Genomic DNA, 22,218 nt, shown 5'->3' with positions numbered 1-22,218 from the left:
GGGAGGCTGAGGTGGGCAGATTGTTTGAGTCCAGGAGTTCAAGACCAGCCTGGGCAACATGGTGAAACCCCATCTCTACAAAAATTAGCCGGGTGTGGAAGTATACATCCGTGGTCCCAGCTACTCAGGAGGCTGAGGTAGGAAGGAGGATCACTTGAGCCTGGGAGGTGGAGGTTGCAGTGAGCCATAATTGTACCACTGCACTCCAGCCTAGGTGACAGAGCAAGATCTTCTCCAACAAAAAACTATACTTGGCTTAATTTATAAGGCCATTTGTCAAGCTGGTTGGATTGTTCAATAATATCAGGAACCAGTTATTTACTATAATTTCAGTTAGCCATGCTCTGTGTTAGGGAGGTTTCCTCTCATGTTCACAAGATAGCTGCTACAGCTCCATATATCCCATCCTTATACAGCAGTGTCCAAAGAGTGGAGGGGGCTATAGCAAAAGCACTTAAGTTCTACTTAGGTAAGAATATTTTCCCCAGAAGTCCTCACAGTATCTTGTTGACTGAGCCACATAACCTCCCCTAAACTAATGATTGGGGAAGGTGGTTGACTAAACCAATGTTCCCAGCTTGAACATTGCTACGTGAACAAAATCAAGGTTCTACAGGCAAGAGAGAATGGTCCTTGGTGAGCAAATCAACAGTGTCTGCATATTGATTAAAGTTAAAAAATGCTTCTATATTACAGGCTCTCTCAAAGTTTTAAATGTCCTAATGAGTACTTCGAGTTTCCAGAAGAGGAATGATATAGTAGTTAGCATCTCCCAGACATATTTAACCATGGAACTATTTTGTGAGGGATCATCTATTAAGATCTCTTGGAAGTCTACTGGCCACAGCATACTTTCATAAATGCTGGTTTAGAAGTGTGTCTACTATAAAGTACTCTATCCTCTTCTTAAATAAATGCTTAAATGAAATGAGTTGTTGGGAGGAAAGCCAAAATGTTTTAAGTCACCTCTGCCTATGTTTCTAGGGATGATTTATTCCTCATAACATTTTTTTCAATATATGAAAACAGCCTAAAGACAAAATACATTTAATAAACTAATCTTACATGGTGCAAGCCAGAAAAAAAGTACGTTCAGTTTGGGGACATAATGCAGAAACCATAAACTACTATCAAAAGGCATTCAAGTAAGTGGACTTGAAAAGCAGTAATAACTTCATAAAACTCTTTGTCCCTTCCACTAACCTTGGCATAAAAGAGAGAAAAAAAATACATATTAAAAGTTTTCACCAATCCTACTGTGGGGTAATAACATATTAATATTCTGGCTTGATCTTGGCATATGCATTAATGAAAAACTTGCTGCAAAACAATTTTTCTTCCCTACAAATATGCTTCTAACATTAGAGAATCTCAGTTCTCAGATTGGTTATATAAATCTCCCCCATTGTTTTTATTTCTCTTGTCCTTTTGCAAGACATTCTTTCCTCTCTGAAAATAGCCTTTCCCGTCCCTTTCTTCAGCAGCCACTTAGCGCCTCCCTGAACCATTTTGGACCAAGTTTCTCTCCTAGTCTCATCTTCTCATTTGAAATCTCTTCTGATGCATTGAGCCTCCCAGAACTCCTGAGATTTTTCCATCTGCTTTCCGTATGCTCTGCATATATCAGCACATGTCACATGACTTGTGGAATTCATCACAGACACCCACGTGCTCTATTCTACTGTAATTGTAACTTTTAAAAAGATTACCAATATAAAGATAAAAAACAAAGACTGTTCCCTAGTCTTCCAGACTCTGTACCTCCCATCACCTAGAGAGATACACTGGCACAAAAGCACCATTGTAACTGCTCACCTTTTCCATACTGATAACAATAAATCCCTCTGTATCCATGCAAGTCTATGAAATGATTTCCATCTGAGAGATTGCAGAGATTGTGTGTCAAGGGAATAGATAAATGATACTCTGGAGACCAAACAAAGTAGCAGAGTGGGAGTTCCTGAGCTGTTTGTTGTTGTTGAAAAGACTTAGACATGACTCTTCTAAGCCTGCTTGAAAAATTATCCCTTAGTGGATATCCATTTAACCTGAATGCCATAACAAAGGCCTAGAAGGGTGCCCTCAGCAACAGGTAACCTTGTATAGTAAAACATTTTTTACTTTCCTAGGCAGACATCAGAAATGTACAGTCACTGGCTTTGTGCCATAGTGGTAGTTTTAAACCTGAGCCCCTCTGGGTTTCAATTATGCCCAGTAATCACATGTTGCTTTACGGGTCCCAGTGTCACTGATTTTCAAACCAAAGAAAAAAAGCATTTTAGTAATTAATATTTTCTGGGAGAAATGTTCTCTCTTCAATTGGGTTGACAGGGTCAAATGGAAATTAGGAAAAGCCTTAGAGGTCTCCTAGGCACTAAATTTTTCCTTGCTAAATTTCTGACAACCCATAAAATTGGAATCATTGTCCTCTTGAAAGTGTCTGCTCTTACTTTCCCAGGGAAAGATGAAGAGGGCTATCTGATCGGTGCAGTGATCATTGGTCTATCAAAATCTCGTCCTTAAATCTTAGTCAATAAAAAAAACTTCAAAGTTAAGCTCCATTTAGATTCAGGAATATGGAAACATTATTTCTATGGAATCAGTATAATTATTCCTGTATCATTATCAAAGGAAAAGAGTTGCACAGCTTTTCCAGTATTTTAGAGACCTGACCCTAGGGCCTAGGGACGTGGATATTTTAGCTATAAGAGCCTGCCAATAACGTGCTCCTCAAATACTAATAAAATCATCATGTGCAGCTTTACTTTGCTAGAGTTATCTACTGAAAGAAGTTACACTTCTTGGAAACAAAACAATGTTACCGTGACTTAGAATTATTCCAGGTGGAGCCTTCCAACCATGGGTGAGATGCTTTTGATTTGGTAAACTCTGAAGCAAGTTGCCGGGCATCAGTGGGCTTCATGGGAAATATCTTGACCCTGTCAGTGGTTTGAACAGATTATGCTACTTGACATTATGCACATGGTTAGAAGACTGAAGAGTTAAGATTATAGCTGGAAGAGTTAAGATTATGACTCACAGAACCAGTGGTGTTCCAGAACTAGATTGTAGTGGTTGAGAGTCCACTGTTAAATATTCAGGAATTTCATCAACTACAACCATTGGTAGCTTGCAATTTACTATGACAGAAATATTTACACCATGAAAATTTGCAGACACTACAAACTGGAGCTTTCTTTCTGAGAGCCAATTTACTGCCATACCACTGCATATAGGCTTAAGCAAACAGAATAGACCCTAGAATTGAGAAAATATTCTAGCTTTCCTAAAAAGTAGAACTACAAATGAATCAGTAATTTGAAAAGAAAATAAATCATGAAAATAAAGCCCTTCTGTTGCTAATTTACTATAAATCTTAATTCTAGAGAAACTCTTTCCAAGTTTTATAATTTCACATTCATACCAAATTACATACCTCAAAGTACTCTGCCCTTTTCCTTGGCATTGGAGGCAGACTTTTGCCCACCCCAGGAATAGACTGTTGGATATCAAGAGTGTGGAAAGTTAAGGCAAAAAAACTATTATGAGTAACAGCAGGAAAGAGGAGGGATTATTTTTCAAATATTTAAACATAAGTCACAGTCTGCAGCAATGCTCACTAAAATGTTAATTCAATTCAACTTGACAAACATTTACAAACAATAAGTGTTTGTTGAATTGAATTGAAATGTTAACATTTATCCTCCTGTGATATTTCTCTGCAGAAATTAGAAAGTATTCTTAGACTGTAAACTAAATTCCACCCTGAGATGAATGTTAACTTTATAATAAATACAATCATAAAATATTTATAACCTTATTTCAAGACACTTCCCATTGAATTATTTCAAAGCTTAGACAAAATAATGCAGAGATTCTACACCATTTAAATAGTGCAAGAAAATCCACAAAAAGGGAACAGAGCTTCCTGGACTCCTAATTTAGTGAGCAGCTATAAATAATTTATGGTAGACCATAGACCATCTTGTTTTTTCACCACTGGGTTATCTCCCCACTTCTAATAGAAGCACTTTAACCCTATCTCTAACAAAGGTACCTTCATCTAGGCTCAGTACACATTCTATAGAGGAATTGACACACTCCCCAGTGCGAAGAGAGAGCAGGTGAATCATCACTACTACTGAGAGCATCGCATTGCCCTGGAAACCATGACTGATTCAGAGATGGATATTTACCTCACTCTCAAATAATTAAACTTTCCTCGGGATTGTTGAGAGAGGAGTACTTTATCTTTTTTGATCTTAAACTTGAACCCGGAAGAATATAGATCTGACACTCTTTGCATCCATCTTCCTCCATAGGAATAAACCCAACCTGAAGGAAAGCAGAACTGAAAGATGCAGAGAGACTGAAGACTGCTGATATTGTTTAAGCACCTAGATCAAGCCTTCTGAAAGTCATCACTACACTAGTCTTAAAAGCCTTAAATTACCTTTGTTTATAATATCTTGAGTTAGTTTCCATCGTTTACTACCAAGAGTCCTCATGTAATATTCACAGGTTTTTCAAACTACTTCATACCCATAATCACCAGAATTACTGACTTCTAAAAGTCTTCTGAAAATGCCAAAGCCATCTCTTTACGTGTCCTTATATCCAAGCCCTTTGCCATGTAACTTTGCAATTCTTCCTGCTAAAAGGCAGAGGGCACTTCCCACCTCCTCACATTGGGTTTAGCCATATGATTTTCTTTGACCAAAGGAGTATAACGCAATCAGCTACAGATATAATACAATCAGGAGTTTAAAGTGGGCTTACATAATTAGTTTGCCTTCTTGGCCTTCTGTCACGGCCATCTCAAGAATATGTGCTGGCTGGTATGCTGATCAAGGAATATGAAAGACATGTGGGGAGTGGGGAGTGGACTCAAACACCCCAGCCACTGTGATATGATATAAAGTCATGCTAGCCAACATTTAGACCTCTAGGGGGAAAACAATTGTTGTTTTAACACATTCAGACAGCTTGTTGCTCAGAATACCCATACCACTCCCAGTATAGAAAGAAGAAATTGCTATAAATCTCTAAGAAGGTCCTACATGATTTTCCAAGTGAAATGTTAACAGGGAGTAAAAGAAAGGCTATCCAAACCAGAGTTCAAAGCCTAATGCCTATATACTGGCCAAGCAGTTAAGTAAATAATAACTAAAACTTAAAGAGCGTGTAGGACACCCCAGGCATTGATCTAAGTGTTCTATATGTATCAATTCCTTTAATCTTTACAGTAACTGTTTGAGATATGTGCTATTATCATTTTCCTGGGACAAAACTGAGGTGCAGAGAGACTAAGAAACTTGCCCCAGTCACATAGGATTTAGGTCTTGAATCCAGGTTGTCTGTACCTCTATGCTATTAGGCTAGATTTGTTTTTTGGCGGTTTTTTTTTTTTTTTAACTGTAAGAAATGATAGGGACTGTGTTTCTCCAGGCATCATCATGTTCAGCTAATTGTTACCATGTGGGATTGAGAGCATTCTAAGCTTTGAGAAAAGCAAAAAATCCAGGTTTTTGAGAAATTTATTTTTTTAAAAAAGCATTTCAAACATTTAAATGTTTGAATGTTTAACACCATGAAAGTTAACCCTGAACAGTATAAGCCCAACAAAACACATTTAAAACTAAATTTGGCTATGGCCTGTCCACCACTGATCTAAGTTTAGCAGTTCAGTCCTACTCAAGTAGCAATGTCTGGCACCTATATCTCGAGCTTTTCTAATGTTCTTGAAAGTGTGACAACGGTTTTATTTCTAATGTTACTACAAGGCAAGTAAACATGGTGCTTCCTCACTGCCTTTCCCTTCAAGACTTAAGCTGCCACCACAACTCACAGATCATCTGCTTTTCAGGTCCTTAATGTCACATCCAGACTTTTGCATCACCTCACATCCAGAGACTTGGGCCTGCTGCTCCTTCCACGTGGGTCATTCTTCTCCCCTTCTGTTTTAGTCCGTTTTCACACTGCTGATAAAGACATACCCGAGACTGGGAAGAAAAAGGTTTAATTGAACTTATAGCTCCACAGTTCCCTGAGGCTGGGGAGGCCTCAGAATCATGGTGGGAGGCAAAAGGCACTTCTTACATGGAAGTGGCAAGAGAAAAAGAAATGCAAAAGCAGAAACCCCTGATAAAACCATCAGAGCTTGTGAGACTTATGCACTACCACGACAGCAGTATGGGGGGAACCGCCCCCATGATTCAAGTTATCTCCCACTGGGTCCCTCCCACAACACCTGAAAATTATGGGAGTAGAATTCAAGATGAGATTTGGGTGAGGACACAGAGCCAAACTATGTCATTCTGCCCCTGGCCCCTCCAAATCTCATGTGCTCACATTTCAAAACCAATCAAACCTTCCCAACAGTCCCCTAAAGTCTTAACCCATTCTAGCATTAACCCAAAAGTCCACAGTCCAAGGTTTCATCTGAGACAAGGCAAGTCTCTTCTGCCTACGAACCTGTAAAATCAAAAGCAGGCTAGTAACTTCCTAGATACAATGGGGATACAGGTATTGGGTAAATACAGCCATTCTAAACGGGAGAAATTGGTCAAAACAAAGGGGTTACAAGACTCATGCAAGTCTGAATTCCAGCAGGGCAGTCAAATTCTAAAGTTCCAGAATGATCTCCTTTGACTCCATGTCTCATATCTGGGTCACGCTGATGCAAGAGGTGGGTTTCCATAGCCTTTGGCAGCTCCACTCCTGTGGCTTTGCAGGGTATAGCCCCCATCGTGGCTGCTTTCACGTGCTGGTGTTGAGCGTCTGCGGCTTTTCCAGGTGCACGGTGTAAGCTGTCAGTGGATCTACCATTCTGGGGTCTGGAGGATGGTGGCCTTTGTCTCACAGCTCCACTAGGCAGTGCCCCAGTAGGGACTCTGGGGGGGCTCTGACCCCACATTTCCCTTCTGTACTACTAGCTGAGGGCCTCCATGAGTGCCCCCTCCCCTGCAGCAAACTTTTGCCTGGGAATCCAGGCGTTTCCATACCTCTTCTGAAATCTAGGTGGAGGTTCCCAAACCTCAATTCTTGACTTGTGTGCCCACAGGCTCAACACATGGAAGCTGCTAAGGTTTGGGGCTTGCACCCCGTGAAACCATGGGCTGAGCTGCACCTTGGCCCCTTTTAGCAATGGCTTGGAGCAGCTGGGATGCAGGGCACCAAGTCTGTAGGCTGCACACAGCTTGGGGACCCTGTGTGTCCCCAAGCCCATGAAACCATTTATTCCTCCTAGGCTTTTGGGTCTGTGATGGGAGGGACTGCCATGAAGACCTATGACATGCCCTGGAGACATTTTCCCCATTGTCTTGAGGATTATCATTCAGTTCCTTGTTACTTATGCAAATTTCTGCAGCTAGTTTGAATTTCTCCTCAAAAAATGGGTTTTTTCTACTGCATCATCAGGCTGAAAATTTTCTGAACTTTTATGCTGTTTCCCTTTTAAAACGGAATGCTTTTAATAGCACCCAAGTCACCTCTTGAATGCTTTGCTGCTTAATTTCTTCCATCATATACCATAAATCCTCTCTCTCAAGTTCAAAGTTCCACAAATCTCTAGGACAGGGGCATTTGCTAAAACGTAACAAGAGTCAACTTTGCTCCAGTTCCCAACAAGTTCCTCATCTCCATCTGAGACTACCTCAGCCTGGACCTTATTGTTCATATCACTATCAGCATTTTTGTCAATGCCATTCAACAAGTCTCTAGGAAGTTCTGAATTTTCCTGTCTTCTTCTGAGCCCTTCAAACTGTTTCAACCTCTGCCTGTTACCCAGTTCCAAAGTCGCTTCCATATTTTTGGGTATCTTTTCGGGTATCTTTTCAGCAGCACCCCATTCTACTGGTACTAATTTACCATATTAGTCCATTTTCATGCTGCTGATAAATACATACCCGGGACTGGGAAGAAAAAGGTTTAATTGGACTTAGTTCCACATGGCTGGGGAGGCCTCAATTCATGGCGGAAGCCAAAAGGCACTTCTTGCATGGCGGTAGCAAGAGAAAACAAGGAAGAATGCAAAAGTAGAAACCCCTGATAAAACCATCAGATCTTGTGAGACTTATTTTCACTATCACAGTGCAGTATGGGGAAAATAGCCCCCATAATTCAAATTATTTCCCACCAGGTCCCTCCCACAACACCTAGGAATTACGGAAATACAATTCAAGATGAGATTTGGGTGGGGACACAGAGTCAAACGATATCACCTTCTCTTCATTAGATCTCAGTTGAAAGTCACTTCCTCCAAGGAGCCTCTGCCAGTGTTCCTCAAGAACACACTAGAGAGAGCCCTCCTGATTGGTCTTGGACTCTATACCTCACATTGCCAAAAATGAGGGTCATTTGTGTATCTCACTAGGCTAGGATCTCGGAGGGAGGTGGTAGGACTGCTCTGTTCATAATTCCTAACAGTAGGTACTGAGAAAATGTGTATTGGATGAAATAATGCACAAATGAAAACATGTACTTGCAACACATTTCAAGTGTTACTTTCCTTAGGTCTTCCTATTATAGACAGTCACAGATAGACACACACACACACACACAGAGAAAGAGGCTAGTACCTAGATAAAGCAAGAGCACGATTAACTCTTTCTTCAAGGCCTAATGTACCCAGGGCCTTCCAGGTCATCCAGAACTTGAATGCATCTGGTCTTCTGCTACATTGGATAGACTTGTCTCCTGTGTCATAGCTCACATCATAGAATTTATCCTGCTGGAAGAGGTAAGATGCCTTGGCAGAGTAGCATTTTTTAAGAAGATCCTTTGAAAAAGGAAAAAAAGATTGCAAGACTTAAACTTTAGAATATAACTTGATTTTGAAAGCAAACACACATGTACACACACAATGTGCATATTCTACCTGTGCCAAATGTACATCTCACTTTATGACTGCCTTACATCAGACACAATCAGTGTACATTGACTTTGATACACATTACCCACGGTGTTACCAAACAAAACCTCAGAGTTGACAATGCTAAAATCCATCTTCACAATTTTACTGAGTATTGAGAAGCTGAGAAGACCATGTCATTATCACTATGACATCAAGATGGGCCAGTTTTTCAGTGTGAATAAAACTGTCTATAACTCAAAGTGCTCTCCATTGGCCAGAAAAAAAAAAACCTGACATATTTACATATTTTATACAATTTCATAAGCAAAACTAGGTTTTTAAGACCTTCTCCTTCATATTCATTTGAAAAGGCTAGACCCGACATAACTCAGAGAGAAAAACCCAGTGAAAGAGCTATGGAAGAGGTAAACAAGAGCCAACAAGTTTTCACTACCACAGAACATCAGCTATAATCCCCACAGGGCCTTTCGTGTTTGTCTCCTGCTGGTTTTATTTGCTACCAAATTCCATTTGTATTTACTGACTTGTTATCATTAAGAAATGGTGATAATTTACTATTCATCATGATTACAGGGTCTTTGTCTCGACCTCAAATCATTAAAGTTGAAGCCATGTTGTCTTCAATGTCATCTAGTGCCTATAAAAGCCAAGATTTCCTAATCGATCATTTACAGCCCTGACAACTCCCCCAAAATATTTCAGATCCTTATGCTCCTCAGTGGAGCCAATGTACTCAATGTCCTTGAACCACTACATCATGTCTCATCTATGTCTTGTCTTATACCATTTGCTTGAATCTCTTTTATTATGATACTTGACACTTTCAAAAGAATATATGCAGTCTATTTATAAGCTGTGAAGTTTACTGACACTAAACATAGCCTGCCTTCTTTCCTAGGTCTGCCCTGCCATCAGGTCCCATCTTAACTTTTTCTTCCCCTTCAGCTTCATCTGCCCATCTCATTGGGCTCAAAGGAATAACTGGTATTTGGCTGCATTTGTTGGCCTTGGGTCCTGTGCTTTCCGCATGCAATGAGCAGTCACTACCTATATTCTCTCCTTGTGTGGTCAAGCAGGTTCTTGGAAGCAGGAATCTTCCTATCTATTGTTATATCCATGCAGCTTGACACTGCTGGGCACAGAGCACTCTCATTAAGCTATCAAGACAATGATTCCGCTCCCAGTGCCCTGACATGTATGAATAGAATAAACACAGTTAGATGAGCTTCTCATTTGGTGAATTTTCCAAACTTTAACAATGCAAAACTACTAGTGCTGTACAGGAAGCTACAAAAAAGCTTCTCAGTAGACATGGGGGTCCTAGAAAATGTTTCCTTCTGATCAGAGAATGTATTAAATGTGCTTCATTTGACTAATCAGCTTGTGCTAATTAGTTGAATGAAAAGGAAATCTCAAGGTATCACATTTCAAATGAAAGCATAAGTTTGCTGACTTAATTTAAGCAACATTGTCTTGTGTAGATACTAGTCTGGATCTAAATATATTCCATTATCAAAAACTATGATTTTATACCACAGAGAAATTATATACCAAATATAACCAAGAATTACAATATGCCCCTCATCCAGTATCCACAATAAACTGAGTATAAAACTGATAAGGCTGGGCACTGTGGCTCACACCTGTAATCTCAATGCTTTGGAGGGCTAAGGCAAGAGGATCACCTGAGGCCAGCAGTTTAATACAAGCCGGGGCAACATAGTGAGACCTCATCTCTACAAACATAAAAATTAGTTGGGCATGGTGGAATGTGCCTGTGGTTGTGGCGTATGCCTGAAGTTGGGAAGATCACTTGAGCCCATGAGGTCGAGGCTGCAGTAAGCTGTGAGCACACCACAGCTCACCAGCTTATGCAACACAGCAGGACCCTGTCTCTAGAATAAGAATAAAAAATATTAGTATGCCTTCAGCCTGGTTCCGATGGGTATTCTTGAGAGATACAGGGAAAGAGCAGATTGCTCTGACCTGAACACTAAAGTAAAAAAATCCCTTACTTTTAAGTCTTATATTTTATCATCAATATCTCTCCTCTGATCACAGTTGCCACTGCTGCATCTCCCTGCCCTCAAAAGTCAGGAAATTTGGTTGTTTCCATAGCAACTACACTGACCATATACTATAACACTAAAAGGCCACTGCGTGTACTTCAAGGACAAATGCGCACATGTTCACGACACTGGCACACACACACACACTTGCATTATGATTATAACTTTACTGTCATCAACCATGAAAGATTAAAAATCCTCAAAGCAAACGAACTTTGGACATTTCTTGAGCAAGTTTTAGGGGCCCTATGGTAGTGATTGAAAGGGAGAGAAGGCTCATCCATTATCAGAAGACAAATCGTATCATCATAAGCAAGTGGAGAACAAGAGAGCCAAGACAGCAAATAGCAGAATAAACAATTGTCCTGCACTAGTGACAGTTAATTTTATGGCACTAAAAAATTCTGCCTTGGGAAGGTTTCCTAGAGAACAACTGGAGGCTTGGGATTTACTTTATCAAAAATAAACTTTCCTCCCAAAGATTTCACTTTGCATTTTTAGTTTATGTCCTTGTATTAAAATGGATGAGATGTCCTTTAGTTTCAAGACGTCAACTAAGATGCTCAGATCTCCAGAGAAAACATTTTAGAATAAGTATAGTAAAACTTAACATTGTTGAAAATAGTTATTATTGTGCTATCAAAGAGAAGCACCATATTTATCTTGCTCATCTTCATACTCTTAATCCTAGCAGGACAATAAAAATTAGTAATATGGCTTTCAGAGACAAGTATCCAATGAAAATACAAATTGATTTATATTGTGATATTAATTCAAACTCTTAGGGATTAGTAGACATTGTATTAGGACTTGGCAAATGAAGCTTAAGCAAAAGTGAGTATTTTTATAGGCTTTTGTATATTTAAAAATCTAGTCATATATAACCTTCAGGCACAGTTGAATCTGGTACTAAGTAATATCCATTATCAGGAATGTGTCCTTTCTTCTTGTTCTATTGTAGCCTATATTGGCCTCACTCCCTACATATGGAAAGCTGGTAGGAAGCCTGAAAACCAAAGCTTCCAAGTAGAATCTGTGAGCATGGAGAAGAGGCTCTGTTTGGAGACAGGAAATGATGAAGGGACAACTTCTGGTGGTGCTACTAACAAAGATACTCTTTTTGACTAACATTTAGTTACTTAGTCCGCATCCTCTAGGTTGAAGGCATACTAATATTTTTTATTCTTATTCTTATTTTTTATTTTATTATTATTCTAGAGACAGGGCCCTGCTGTGTTGTGTAGGCTGGTGAGCCGTGGTGTGCTCACAGCTCACTGCAGCCTCGACCTCATGGGCTCAAGTGATCTTCCCACTTCAGGCATACACCACAACCACAGGTACATTTCAAGATAAAAGATAAGTTCATTTATCTTTCTATAAATGCATCACCCTATTGTAGCAAGAATCCTGCTAGTCAGTTTGGAAAGAATCCACCACCCCAATATCACCCTTTATCTGACCAAATTCTTCATCCTTCATACTTGTTATCTGACTCTTCTAGCCTGCCTTCAGCAAGAATCTTGTTAGATGTCTAACCTGTATCCTTTTATTCCTAATGTTTTCTTAGTCATTTTCTACCCATTGACTCCTAACCTGCCCCTTGGCTGTGAATCCCTACTTGTCCATGCTGTATTCAGAAGTGAGTCCCGTTATACTGAGGTGTATCTTCCTCATTGCAGTAGTTCCTGAACAAAGTGTTTTTACTACTTTACTGTCTGGTTTTCTTTAACATTACCCATGTAGAGAAGAGACTCTTGGCCTCCTAACCTCACTATCTTATATGAACCTTTTGTGACCAAACCTAGCAGGAAGCCAATTGGCAAAAGAGCCTGGAAAATATGGCTTTGAGGAGTCTGGCCCTTTTGCAGAGCAAAACAGAGGAAAGTAAAAAGTGGATTGGATTATACAGTAAAGAGAAGCACAGAATGATAATGACAAGCACAGAAACCACAACTTTTACTTTCCGTCTTTGCATTCACAACACCTAACCTAGCACATAATATTAATGACCAGAGCTAACATTTATTGAGCTCTTACTATTTTCCAGACACTTCATATATAATAATTCATTTAAATCTTGCAACAACCCAGTGAAATAAATTCTATTTTTGTCAACTCCATTGTACATTTTGCAACACAGCAAGTTAATTACCTAAGTTCATGTAGCTACTAGGTGATACGGCTAGGTTTCAAACCAAAACTTCTTAGATTCAGGGCCTGAACTCTAACCTATTATACTTTATTGCATCAACAGTGGGCACTTAAATACGTGTGAAAGAGGGTGCTCCATTTGGACAGGTTGGTGAAAAGGAAAATGGCAGAAGAGAGAACACTGAGCTAGAGGTCAAAATAACTAAGATCCTGTTTGAAACTTATTTTTTCCTATAAACATGACCTCTGGTCTTACCACCAGTAATATCCTGTTTATAAAGCATTTTGAGATCTTTATGAATACTTGTGAATCTGGTAATATTATCCAGTATATTCACTCATTACGTGAAAGAATGAATCTGTAGGTTGCATATTCTCCTGCCAAGATATTAGCCAAGCCATCTTTGATTTCCATAGACCAGATCAGATTCTACAGTCTGTCTTTAGTCAGTGATCATGTGGGTCTACTAAGTCAGGATTCTGTGCACCAGCAGTCCCTAGCCTGTTTTGTTTTGTTTTTGTTTTTGTTTTTGTTTTTGTTTGGTGTTTTTTTTTGGGGCACCAGGGACCAGTGCTCATGGGAGACAATTGTTCCACAGATGTGGGGTGTGGTGTGGGGGAGATGGTTTCAGGAAGAAACTCTTCTACCTCAAATCAGGCATTAGAATCTCATAAGGAGCATGTGACCTAGATCCCTCTTATGCACAGTTCACAATAGAGTTTGTACTCCTATAAGAATCTAATGCCAAGGCTGATCTTATGGGAGGAGGAGCTCAGGTGGTAATGCTTGCTCATCTACCACTCACCTGCTGTGTGGCCCGGTTCCTAACAGGCCATGAACCAGTACAGGTCTGTGGCCTGGGTGGGGGGATCCTTGCTGTCCACAACAAAAACCTTTGTATTTCCTCCTTGCAATCATATTTTTCAGCTCATTAAAGAAGAGCTACCAAAAGCTCTTCCCATATGGCTCTTCCTATATTCTGCCCTATGTCACCATATTTACATGCAAAAAAAAAAATCTAAACTAAATGACTTAGAAAATAGGAATATTAATCATCTTTTAATAATTCATCTAAAAATTATGTATTGAGGACCTATTATAACAAGCACTATCATGCCAGGAGCCTGGGTATAAAAACCCATGAAGGTGCTAAGTATCTGGGTTAATATTTGTTGGTGTAATGTGCAAAATCAAATTTAGGTTGCAAATAGAAGACTTGGTAGTAATCTAAAATATAAAAGTGAACTTTTAAAATGATTATGCCATCTGATATTGGCTTTATTGATCAAATATTTGGGTACCTTAATATAGGCTGAAAGCTTTGCTAAGCATTGGAGATGTAATGGTAAATAAAAAAGTCACCATCCTTAAGACATTTCAGATGAGAATAGGAGCAGAAAAAACAAGCCACTACTGTCCAGTGCTAGAATAGGAGAAAGAACAAGGCATGACAGAGCACAAAGGAGCGTGTCATATTCACCACCTTTAGAGGTGTGAGAGATGGCTTTTCAGAAGAAGCTGCGAGCTGAAAAGTGAGGGACAGCTGGACAGATGAGAGAACAAAACTAATTGAGTACAACTGGAGCTAATTAAGGAGGTGGGCCATAGCTGGAGAGTTCAGGCTAGAAATCTAGAGTAGCCAAGTCACCAAGCATCTTAAATGCCACAATAAGAATGATTAGTGATGGAATCTTCCCAGGCTCCTACAGATATTACAACTTAAAACTTCATTACTAATCTGGCAGAATGAAGTGAGAATCAGCAGATGTGAATTCTGCTTTTGATTTAGTTACTTGGTGTCAGAGCTCAAAGCCTGTCACTTAACACCTTGGGCTTCATTTTTCTCATTGGCCTAATGAAAATGCTGTTACTTGTTCTACCCATCATACATAAGTATTATGAAAATCTAAGGAACTAATGTTAACTGGGAATACTCTTTACTCTTAAGCCAAAAATCTTACCCACCACTCTTCCTCTTCTTGCACATTCCAGTATCCCCTGACCCCTCCCAGCTGTCACTGCCTGTTCTTCCTTTGGTTTACTTTATTTCCCCAGGCAAGCTACAGAACAGAACATCAGCTCTAGACTTCCCCACTGTTTATGAAATGAACATATTACAACCCTCACCCACCTTCCTTTTTAATGGAATGTATTTGCCAGTTATACAGTTATAGAAGTAGGCTGAGTTTGACAGAACATATTACAAGTGCTCTACATCCTTCAAATGGAATGGATCCTGACTTAACGAAGCTCCCATACTTGATGTCCTTGGTAGATGCTGTGGGTCTTTACAAGTTTCAGTGTAGTTTAAATGGAACACTCTAAAGGCATCAGATAAAATAAGAATGACCCAGGGCAGGGATGCTAGGTGGACTTTGAGACCTAAGGAGCCATCAAATGGTCAGGTGATTCGTTGAGTTTTCTCCAGTTTCCTTAAGCAAAGAGGGAAAAACGGTTAACTCCTGTGTAGTTGGTGTGGGGTGAAAGGAAGAGAGTAAGCAGAAGACAATAGTGGATGTGCGGCTGGGCGCAGTGGCTCATGCCTGTAATCCCAGCATTTTGGGAGGCTGAGTCGGGCAGATCACTTGAGGTCAGGAGTTCGAGAGCAGCCTGGCCAACATGGCAAAACCCCATCTCTACTAAAAATACAAAAATCAGTCAGGTATGGTGGCACATGACGGTAGTCTCAGCTACTCAGGAGGCTGAGGCAGAAGAATCGTTTGAACCCGGGAGGTGGAGATCAGAGTGAGCTGAAATTGTGCCACTGCACTCCAGCCTGGGCAACAGAGAGAGAACCCCATTGGCGGGGAAAATAAAACTGTTTTTCCCAAAAGGAAGCAAATCAGACTGAACCATGTAAATGGTCAGTGTATTAGGTTGGGCCATGAATAGTCTGAGAAGGAAGAAAAGAGAGGAGGGAGGGAAAGAGCAAGGGAAGGGCAGGGCAGAGAGGTGGAAAAAGGAAGAGAGAAAGGATGAACAGGCCGGGCCCAGTGGCCCACGCCTGTAATCCCAGCACTTTAGGAGGCCGAGGTGGCAGATCACTTGAGGTCAGGAGTTGGAGACCAGCCTGACCAACATGGTGAAACCCCATCTCTACTAAAAATACAAAAATTAACTGGACATGGTGGTTGCATGCCTGTAATCCTAGCTACTTGGGAGGCTGAGGCAGGAGAATCGCTTGAACCTGGGAGGTAGAGGTTGCAGTGAGCTGAGACAGCGTTACTGCACGCTGGCCTGGGCGACAGAGCAGGACTCTATCTCAAAAAACAAAACAAAACAAAAACGAACAATATGAGGATATCATTCAAATGTGAGATTTCAAGTGCCAAAGTACAGGTCAATACAAAGCATCTGTGTTAAATGGGTGCATTTTGAGCTTGTGGAAACCAGCGGACTGTTTGGATGTCATCTAACATACAGATTCTCATATTAGCCCACCACTTTTATGAATATTTTGCCTTTTTGTCTAAAATGCTGATGTATGAAGTTAGAAAGTGGGAAAATAACCCTCTTTTCATTTGTCTAAATGCAAGTCCACCCACTACTTTTATCTTTGGTTTTTTTTTTTCCCCTCAGTGTTTTAAATGTTCCCTCTTTCTGGCTTTCAAATGTATACAACATGTTACAAGTCCTATGGTAAGAATGACAGCAGGTCATCAAAATCATTGGAAACCTCACAATCTTTGCACTTATGTTCAGCTCACTCTCCTGTGTCTGTTCTTCTATGTAACCTCTGTTTCCCCAGTCTCATGCACGGTGACTGAATGATGGTGGAGAGTGTGCTTCATATACTCAACTCTACTGTAAGAGCTATTCACTTATAATTGTGAATTTGCCTTCAACTTTAACCAGCCAGGACTCATTTCCTGAGTGCCTACTCACAATATTTCTGCATTTTGCTCTATTTATGTTCACCTATAATCCAAAGCAGGTATTCTTTCATTTCTGAGATCTTCAAATAAACATCTTGCGTTTTTTTCCTATGGCATGTCTTTAATTCTTTTCTTGGATTTATTTAGTTAATTCATTTTCTTTCTGCTGTAGCTTTTTCATTCTCTGTCAGAGTAGAAAATATTTAAAATCATCCGGTTTGCATACAGCTTGGAGAAAGAACTTATTTTTTATAAAGGGTCACCATTATTTTTTGAATTTACCATCAAATCTGAATTCCTATTTGCCTTTTCATCTGCAATTTGAGAGGCTAATTCGAGAGGCACATTGTGCTCCATTGGATGTTTCAGTGTAGGAGGTTCAAATCATGATATAAAGTCTTGCTTCTATTACCAGTTCTGAATCATTTTTTGATATTGACTCAGCTATCTTTCCCATTCCAGTCAAGCATTTTCCAATCACTGGTGTCGCCTATAGATCAATCTCCACTCAAATCCTCAATTAGTTCTCTAATTTTCACTTCCTTCCCATGATCTCTGGTATTTTCTGGAAGATGTTTTGTACAGAAGTTTGCTGATACTTTTTGTTTTAATAGTTTATTTTTAGAGGTGGGATTGTAGAGAACTTTCATTTAAGTTCATATTTTTATATTACTTGGATTTATTACAAGTATATTTTAACAAAATGAGATTTTTAAACACACCTTTTCCTCCAAAAAATCATTGCATAAAATTCATACTGCAAGAGAGGGTCTCTATGCATATTCTGTGGGGATATATACATATTTTTTGTCTTATTCCAATTTAAGGAGCATGAGGCCATCAGGAGACAACAACCTTGCTCTAATATTTTCTCAAATATTCTGAAGTTTATAAGCTATGTAATGAAGTTTGCTGATACATAAGGTGCTTGTGATTGAATTTCTGTTCTGGTGAACAGTCTGCCCTGTTCTCTTCTGCCATATAGTGACATATTTGAGCTTGTTGTCTTGCCATTTTGACATCTCCTTTCCTCAAGTTTATTTTGATCTCCAGTTTCTCAAAAACTGTGCTATCAGCCCTTTCACAAACTGGCTCGACGATCTGCCTGGTTCAAGCTGTTTCCAGAAAGTTTCTGGGTGCTGTGTGCTAGATTTCCAACAAAATGTGATTTCCTCTCATTTCAGTTAATTGACATAATGCTTTTAACTTCACAGCTATCTGTGAAAATGTGTTCTTTGAGAAAACATCAGCATTTCAATTCATACTATGAAAGAAAAGTTACATGATATATATAGACAGATACATAGGTAGATATAGAGATATATATAGAGAGAGAGATCTGTGTTTGTCTTCCACCTTTGGCCCTTCGGTTGATACGCTCTTGAAAATTCTTAAGTTGCTTTACAAAGCTGAGGTCAGTTGCTTCTTTCCTTAATACATTTGATGTTTTTGTGGTTGTTCAAAATCCTCACTTTCCCACTGTGTATATTGCTTTATGTAATAAGTTATCAAAGAGATCCTACAGCCCTGTGTCCAGCTCAAGGCAGAAGGGCAGGAAAGGGCATGTTTGTGCAGTGGGCAATACTCCCCAGGTCCCTCCCATGAGCCCCCAGTCCTCTCTTGGCCGCACCCTCCTCTGGCTCGCTTTTCTTCTAGTTTGTCATCTAGCTACTCTCTCTCCCAGTCACCCACAGTAGTCTCACAGCAAAATGCGCAAAGGAAATAGCAGCCTTCCACGCAAAATGAAAGTAGAGGGGGAGGGGGAGGGACTTCCCTCCCCCTCATGCTACAAGGGCGGGGCTGGAAACATACCAGCCTTCTTGATAGTGGTTTACACATTACCAGCTATGAACTGCTAAGAGCTCACAGGCACTGGATCAGTTTATCATCTGTAAAAACCACTGACTTCTGGAATATTCTGAATACTTAGTGTTGAGATCAAGACTCCCCTTCCCCTTCCAGAAAGTCTCTTGGAAGATTCCAGAAAGCTTTAAGTTTCAGAGCTGCAGACCCATTAGGGATTTTCAGAGAACTGCTAGCATACTTTTTAGTACAAGATCTGAGATATTTTCTCCCAGAGTGTAAATCTTCCTTAAATACCCCTAACTAAGGGTTAGAATGAGCTGCTTAGAAAATGAGACTGAACTAAAAGATATTTTTAGAAATGCAACTTAATAATTTTAAACCATAACGCTGCCTACAAGAGAGGAAAGTTGGACTCAGTTTCTTAGAGAATGTGTAAGTGCCTCTATAAATAGTTAAGAAACATTTGATAGTGCAGAGATCACTTGGCAATACCTCTGCATGCCCTACAAGCATTTAAAAATAGTATAATCGGGCTTCTCTCTTAGGACAGATGGAGATTTTTTTATTTTTTCCTAGGCAACAATCCACACACCTTCTCTATTAAGGATAATCTAAAACAGTGTTTTTCAAATTCTGACTAGAATTCACAGTAAGAAATTATTTTTAAATAGTGACACAGTATCCACCCTACCACACATGAAACTGACAGAAAAATTTCATGGAATAGTATACATTATTACCACATGGAGTGCTTACTGATTTTTTCGATTTCAGTCTATTCTGTTCTGTTAATTTAAAGGAAAAAAATAAAAAGCTGGCATGACTTACAATTGACTGTGTAACTCAAGAACAATTGGTACAGTGATTGTTAACCCTGGATAACATTAGAATCATACAGTTTTTTTTTCCCCCCAAAATAACATTGCAGGGTTCCTACTCAAGGCCAAAAAACCAGAATTTTTAGTGTGAAGTAAGGGCAATGTTTAAAATGTTTCCCAGGTGATGCTAAGGTGCAGCCAGGATTGGAAACCACTGCTCTGATGGGTCTTGATCTCACATGGAAAAATCCTGATCTAGAAGTTTCAGTCAACATTACATTCATGTTGGGACTAGAGAAGTCTGAAGTGTTGAGATTTTCTAATAACATATAAACCAGGGTGATTATCTGACTTATAATGGGCACTAGTAGCAAAAAAAATAAGAATTTTGTGTGAATACAAGTGAAGAATGGCTTTATTCCATGTAACCCAAAGAGAATATGGGTTACATGTGGTCCATGCTGAAGTCTGAATCAGTGGGAGAAAAAAAAAGAAGCTCTAAACTATAAAATCTAAGTCCATGGGTTATGGCATGGATGAAATGTACAAACAAAACCAAGAACCCTAACCTATTCAACCTTTTGCTTTGCTATGTATATTAGTCTGTTTTCATGCTGCTGATAGATATACCAGAGACTGGGAAATTTACAAAAGAAGTTTAATGGACTCACGTTCCACGTGGCTGGGAAGGCCTCACAATCATGGTGGAAGGTGAAAGGCACATTGCACATGGCAACAAACAAGAGAACTTGTGCAGGGAAACTCCCCTTTCTAAAACCATCAGATCTTGTAAGACTTACTCACTATTATAAGAATAGCATGGGAAAGACCTGCCCCCATGATTCAACTACTTCCCACTGGGTCCTCCCACAGCACAGAGGAATTGTGGGAGCTACAATTCAAAATGAGATTTGGCTGGGGACACAGGCAAACCATATCACTATGTTATTGTGTGATACGGAAGAAAAACAACTTGTGTTCAGAAGCTAGTATCAACAGATAGGGGAACTTTGCTCACTTGGCTCTGATAGGAAGAACTGTGATCCTTCCTCTTCTCATATTATTGCTAACTCTGAGTTTCTGGGATCCATTTGAGACCCTACTTTGTTGCAAAAGGGATTTAAGGTAGCCTACAATATGGTAGGATTGGGAGAGGACAGGAGGAGGAAGGAGAGAAGAGATAGGAGAAGTGAGGGAGGTAGGGTAGATGGGGGAAGAAGAGAAGGAAGGGTAAATAAAAGGGGGAGAATGTGGAACAGAAGAAATGAGGTTCAAAGCCAAGAGAAAATGCAATGAGGAAGCCTGGAGTGTCTGTACACACACAAGGCACATAAGAAGGGAGACAGAAGAGATTACAGAGTTTGACAAATTTTTGGCATACCTAGTAACTGATGCATAGTTGTAGCAAAGGCATTCAGTAGTCATTTGCTGCTTCTGAACTTCAGGTATTTGCTATGTAACTGTCAACTACATCACCTTGCTTCATCATATAACATTTTCATTCATCTGCAAATTGAGGATAATAATATTGCACTGCAGCCCACCTCCCAGAGATATTTGGATTATTTGTGGCATGATGTTTAAGTAAATGCCTGGAAAAAATATATTTATTAACACAGGACGTATTTCTTCAGTCTAGATGGATTAATTGCATCTCTCCAAAATAGGCAGACGGATGTATAGAAATGTTCTCTTTCAAACTGGACAAAACAGACACAGTGAGTGTTCTGCTTTGGACTGAGGCTGGAAGAGCAATTCTTCACCAAGAGCACAATACTTAACAAAATCAATGTCCCCAGCTTATTGTGATGCTGTCAACAAAGACATGGTTCCTTCTCAAATGGAATCTTACATTTGAATTTTACCTTTAGCAATAAGGCCTGTGGCCTACATTTCTTGGAGTTTGAGCATTCTTTGAGAGGTCTGGCCTCTGAGGCCTGGAGTATAGGTAGGAGATTGATTTCACAGACAGGAAAATGCTATGCAGGAATGCCAGTTCTGAAACACGAGTTCCCTGGTCGTCTTTGTATAAATCCCACTGAAGATTTGTGGGAAATTACTGACATTACCATCATCATGAGCAGTCCTATTTAAAACTATCCTTAAATAGCAGTTAAACATTTAGGAAGTACTTGGCAGAATCTTTGGATAGAACAAAAGATGTTAGTGGACAATAGCATTTTTTCAAGGACTTATGATAAAATACAGAAATGCGCTGAAATGACAAAAAATGTTTCCACTATACTAATGGATATTTGTTCAGGCAGAAAGAGCCTGTGCATTAGCATGTGGGTTACTCCTCAACATAGACATAACAAGGAAAAAGGAAATTACATTTATCGTGTGCTTACTACCTGATTAACAATGCACTGCACATGTTTGAACATTATCTCATTTAACATTATATTAGTTTTTCAAAACAGAAGGTGTCTTCACCATACAGAAAAGCATCAAGGTTCAGAAAGGTTAAATGACTTGTCAAAGTCACACAAGGCAGTCTTAAGCAGAGGAATAATTCGAACACAAATCTTGCTGGGTTTCAAGGTCCATAGGTTAATTTACCCACTGAGAAATCATATTTAATCCCAGAATTTCCCAGTTCAAACTATAGCCTTAAAGACTG

The 22,218-nt window shown here is 39.6% G+C and overlaps 1 protein-coding gene across 1 annotated transcript in view; it reads right to left on the bottom strand.

The window, feature by feature from the left end:
- Positions 1-22,218, bottom strand: part of GADL1 (glutamate decarboxylase like 1) — a 137,817-nt gene that overhangs the window by 62,142 nt on the left and 53,457 nt on the right. The window contains exon 13 of the mRNA XM_054480849.1: positions 8,580-8,779. Within this exon, the coding sequence (XP_054336824.1) occupies positions 8,580-8,779 (200 nt within the window). The remainder of the gene's footprint in view (positions 1-8,579; positions 8,780-22,218) is intronic.

Source organism: Pongo pygmaeus, chromosome 2 (assembly GCF_028885625.2).
Source record: "Pongo pygmaeus isolate AG05252 chromosome 2, NHGRI_mPonPyg2-v2.0_pri, whole genome shotgun sequence".
Taxonomy (NCBI): Eukaryota; Metazoa; Chordata; class Mammalia; order Primates; family Hominidae; genus Pongo; species Pongo pygmaeus.
Note: the sequence above shows the minus strand (reverse complement) of the source record. Positions and strands in the feature narration are given on the sequence as shown.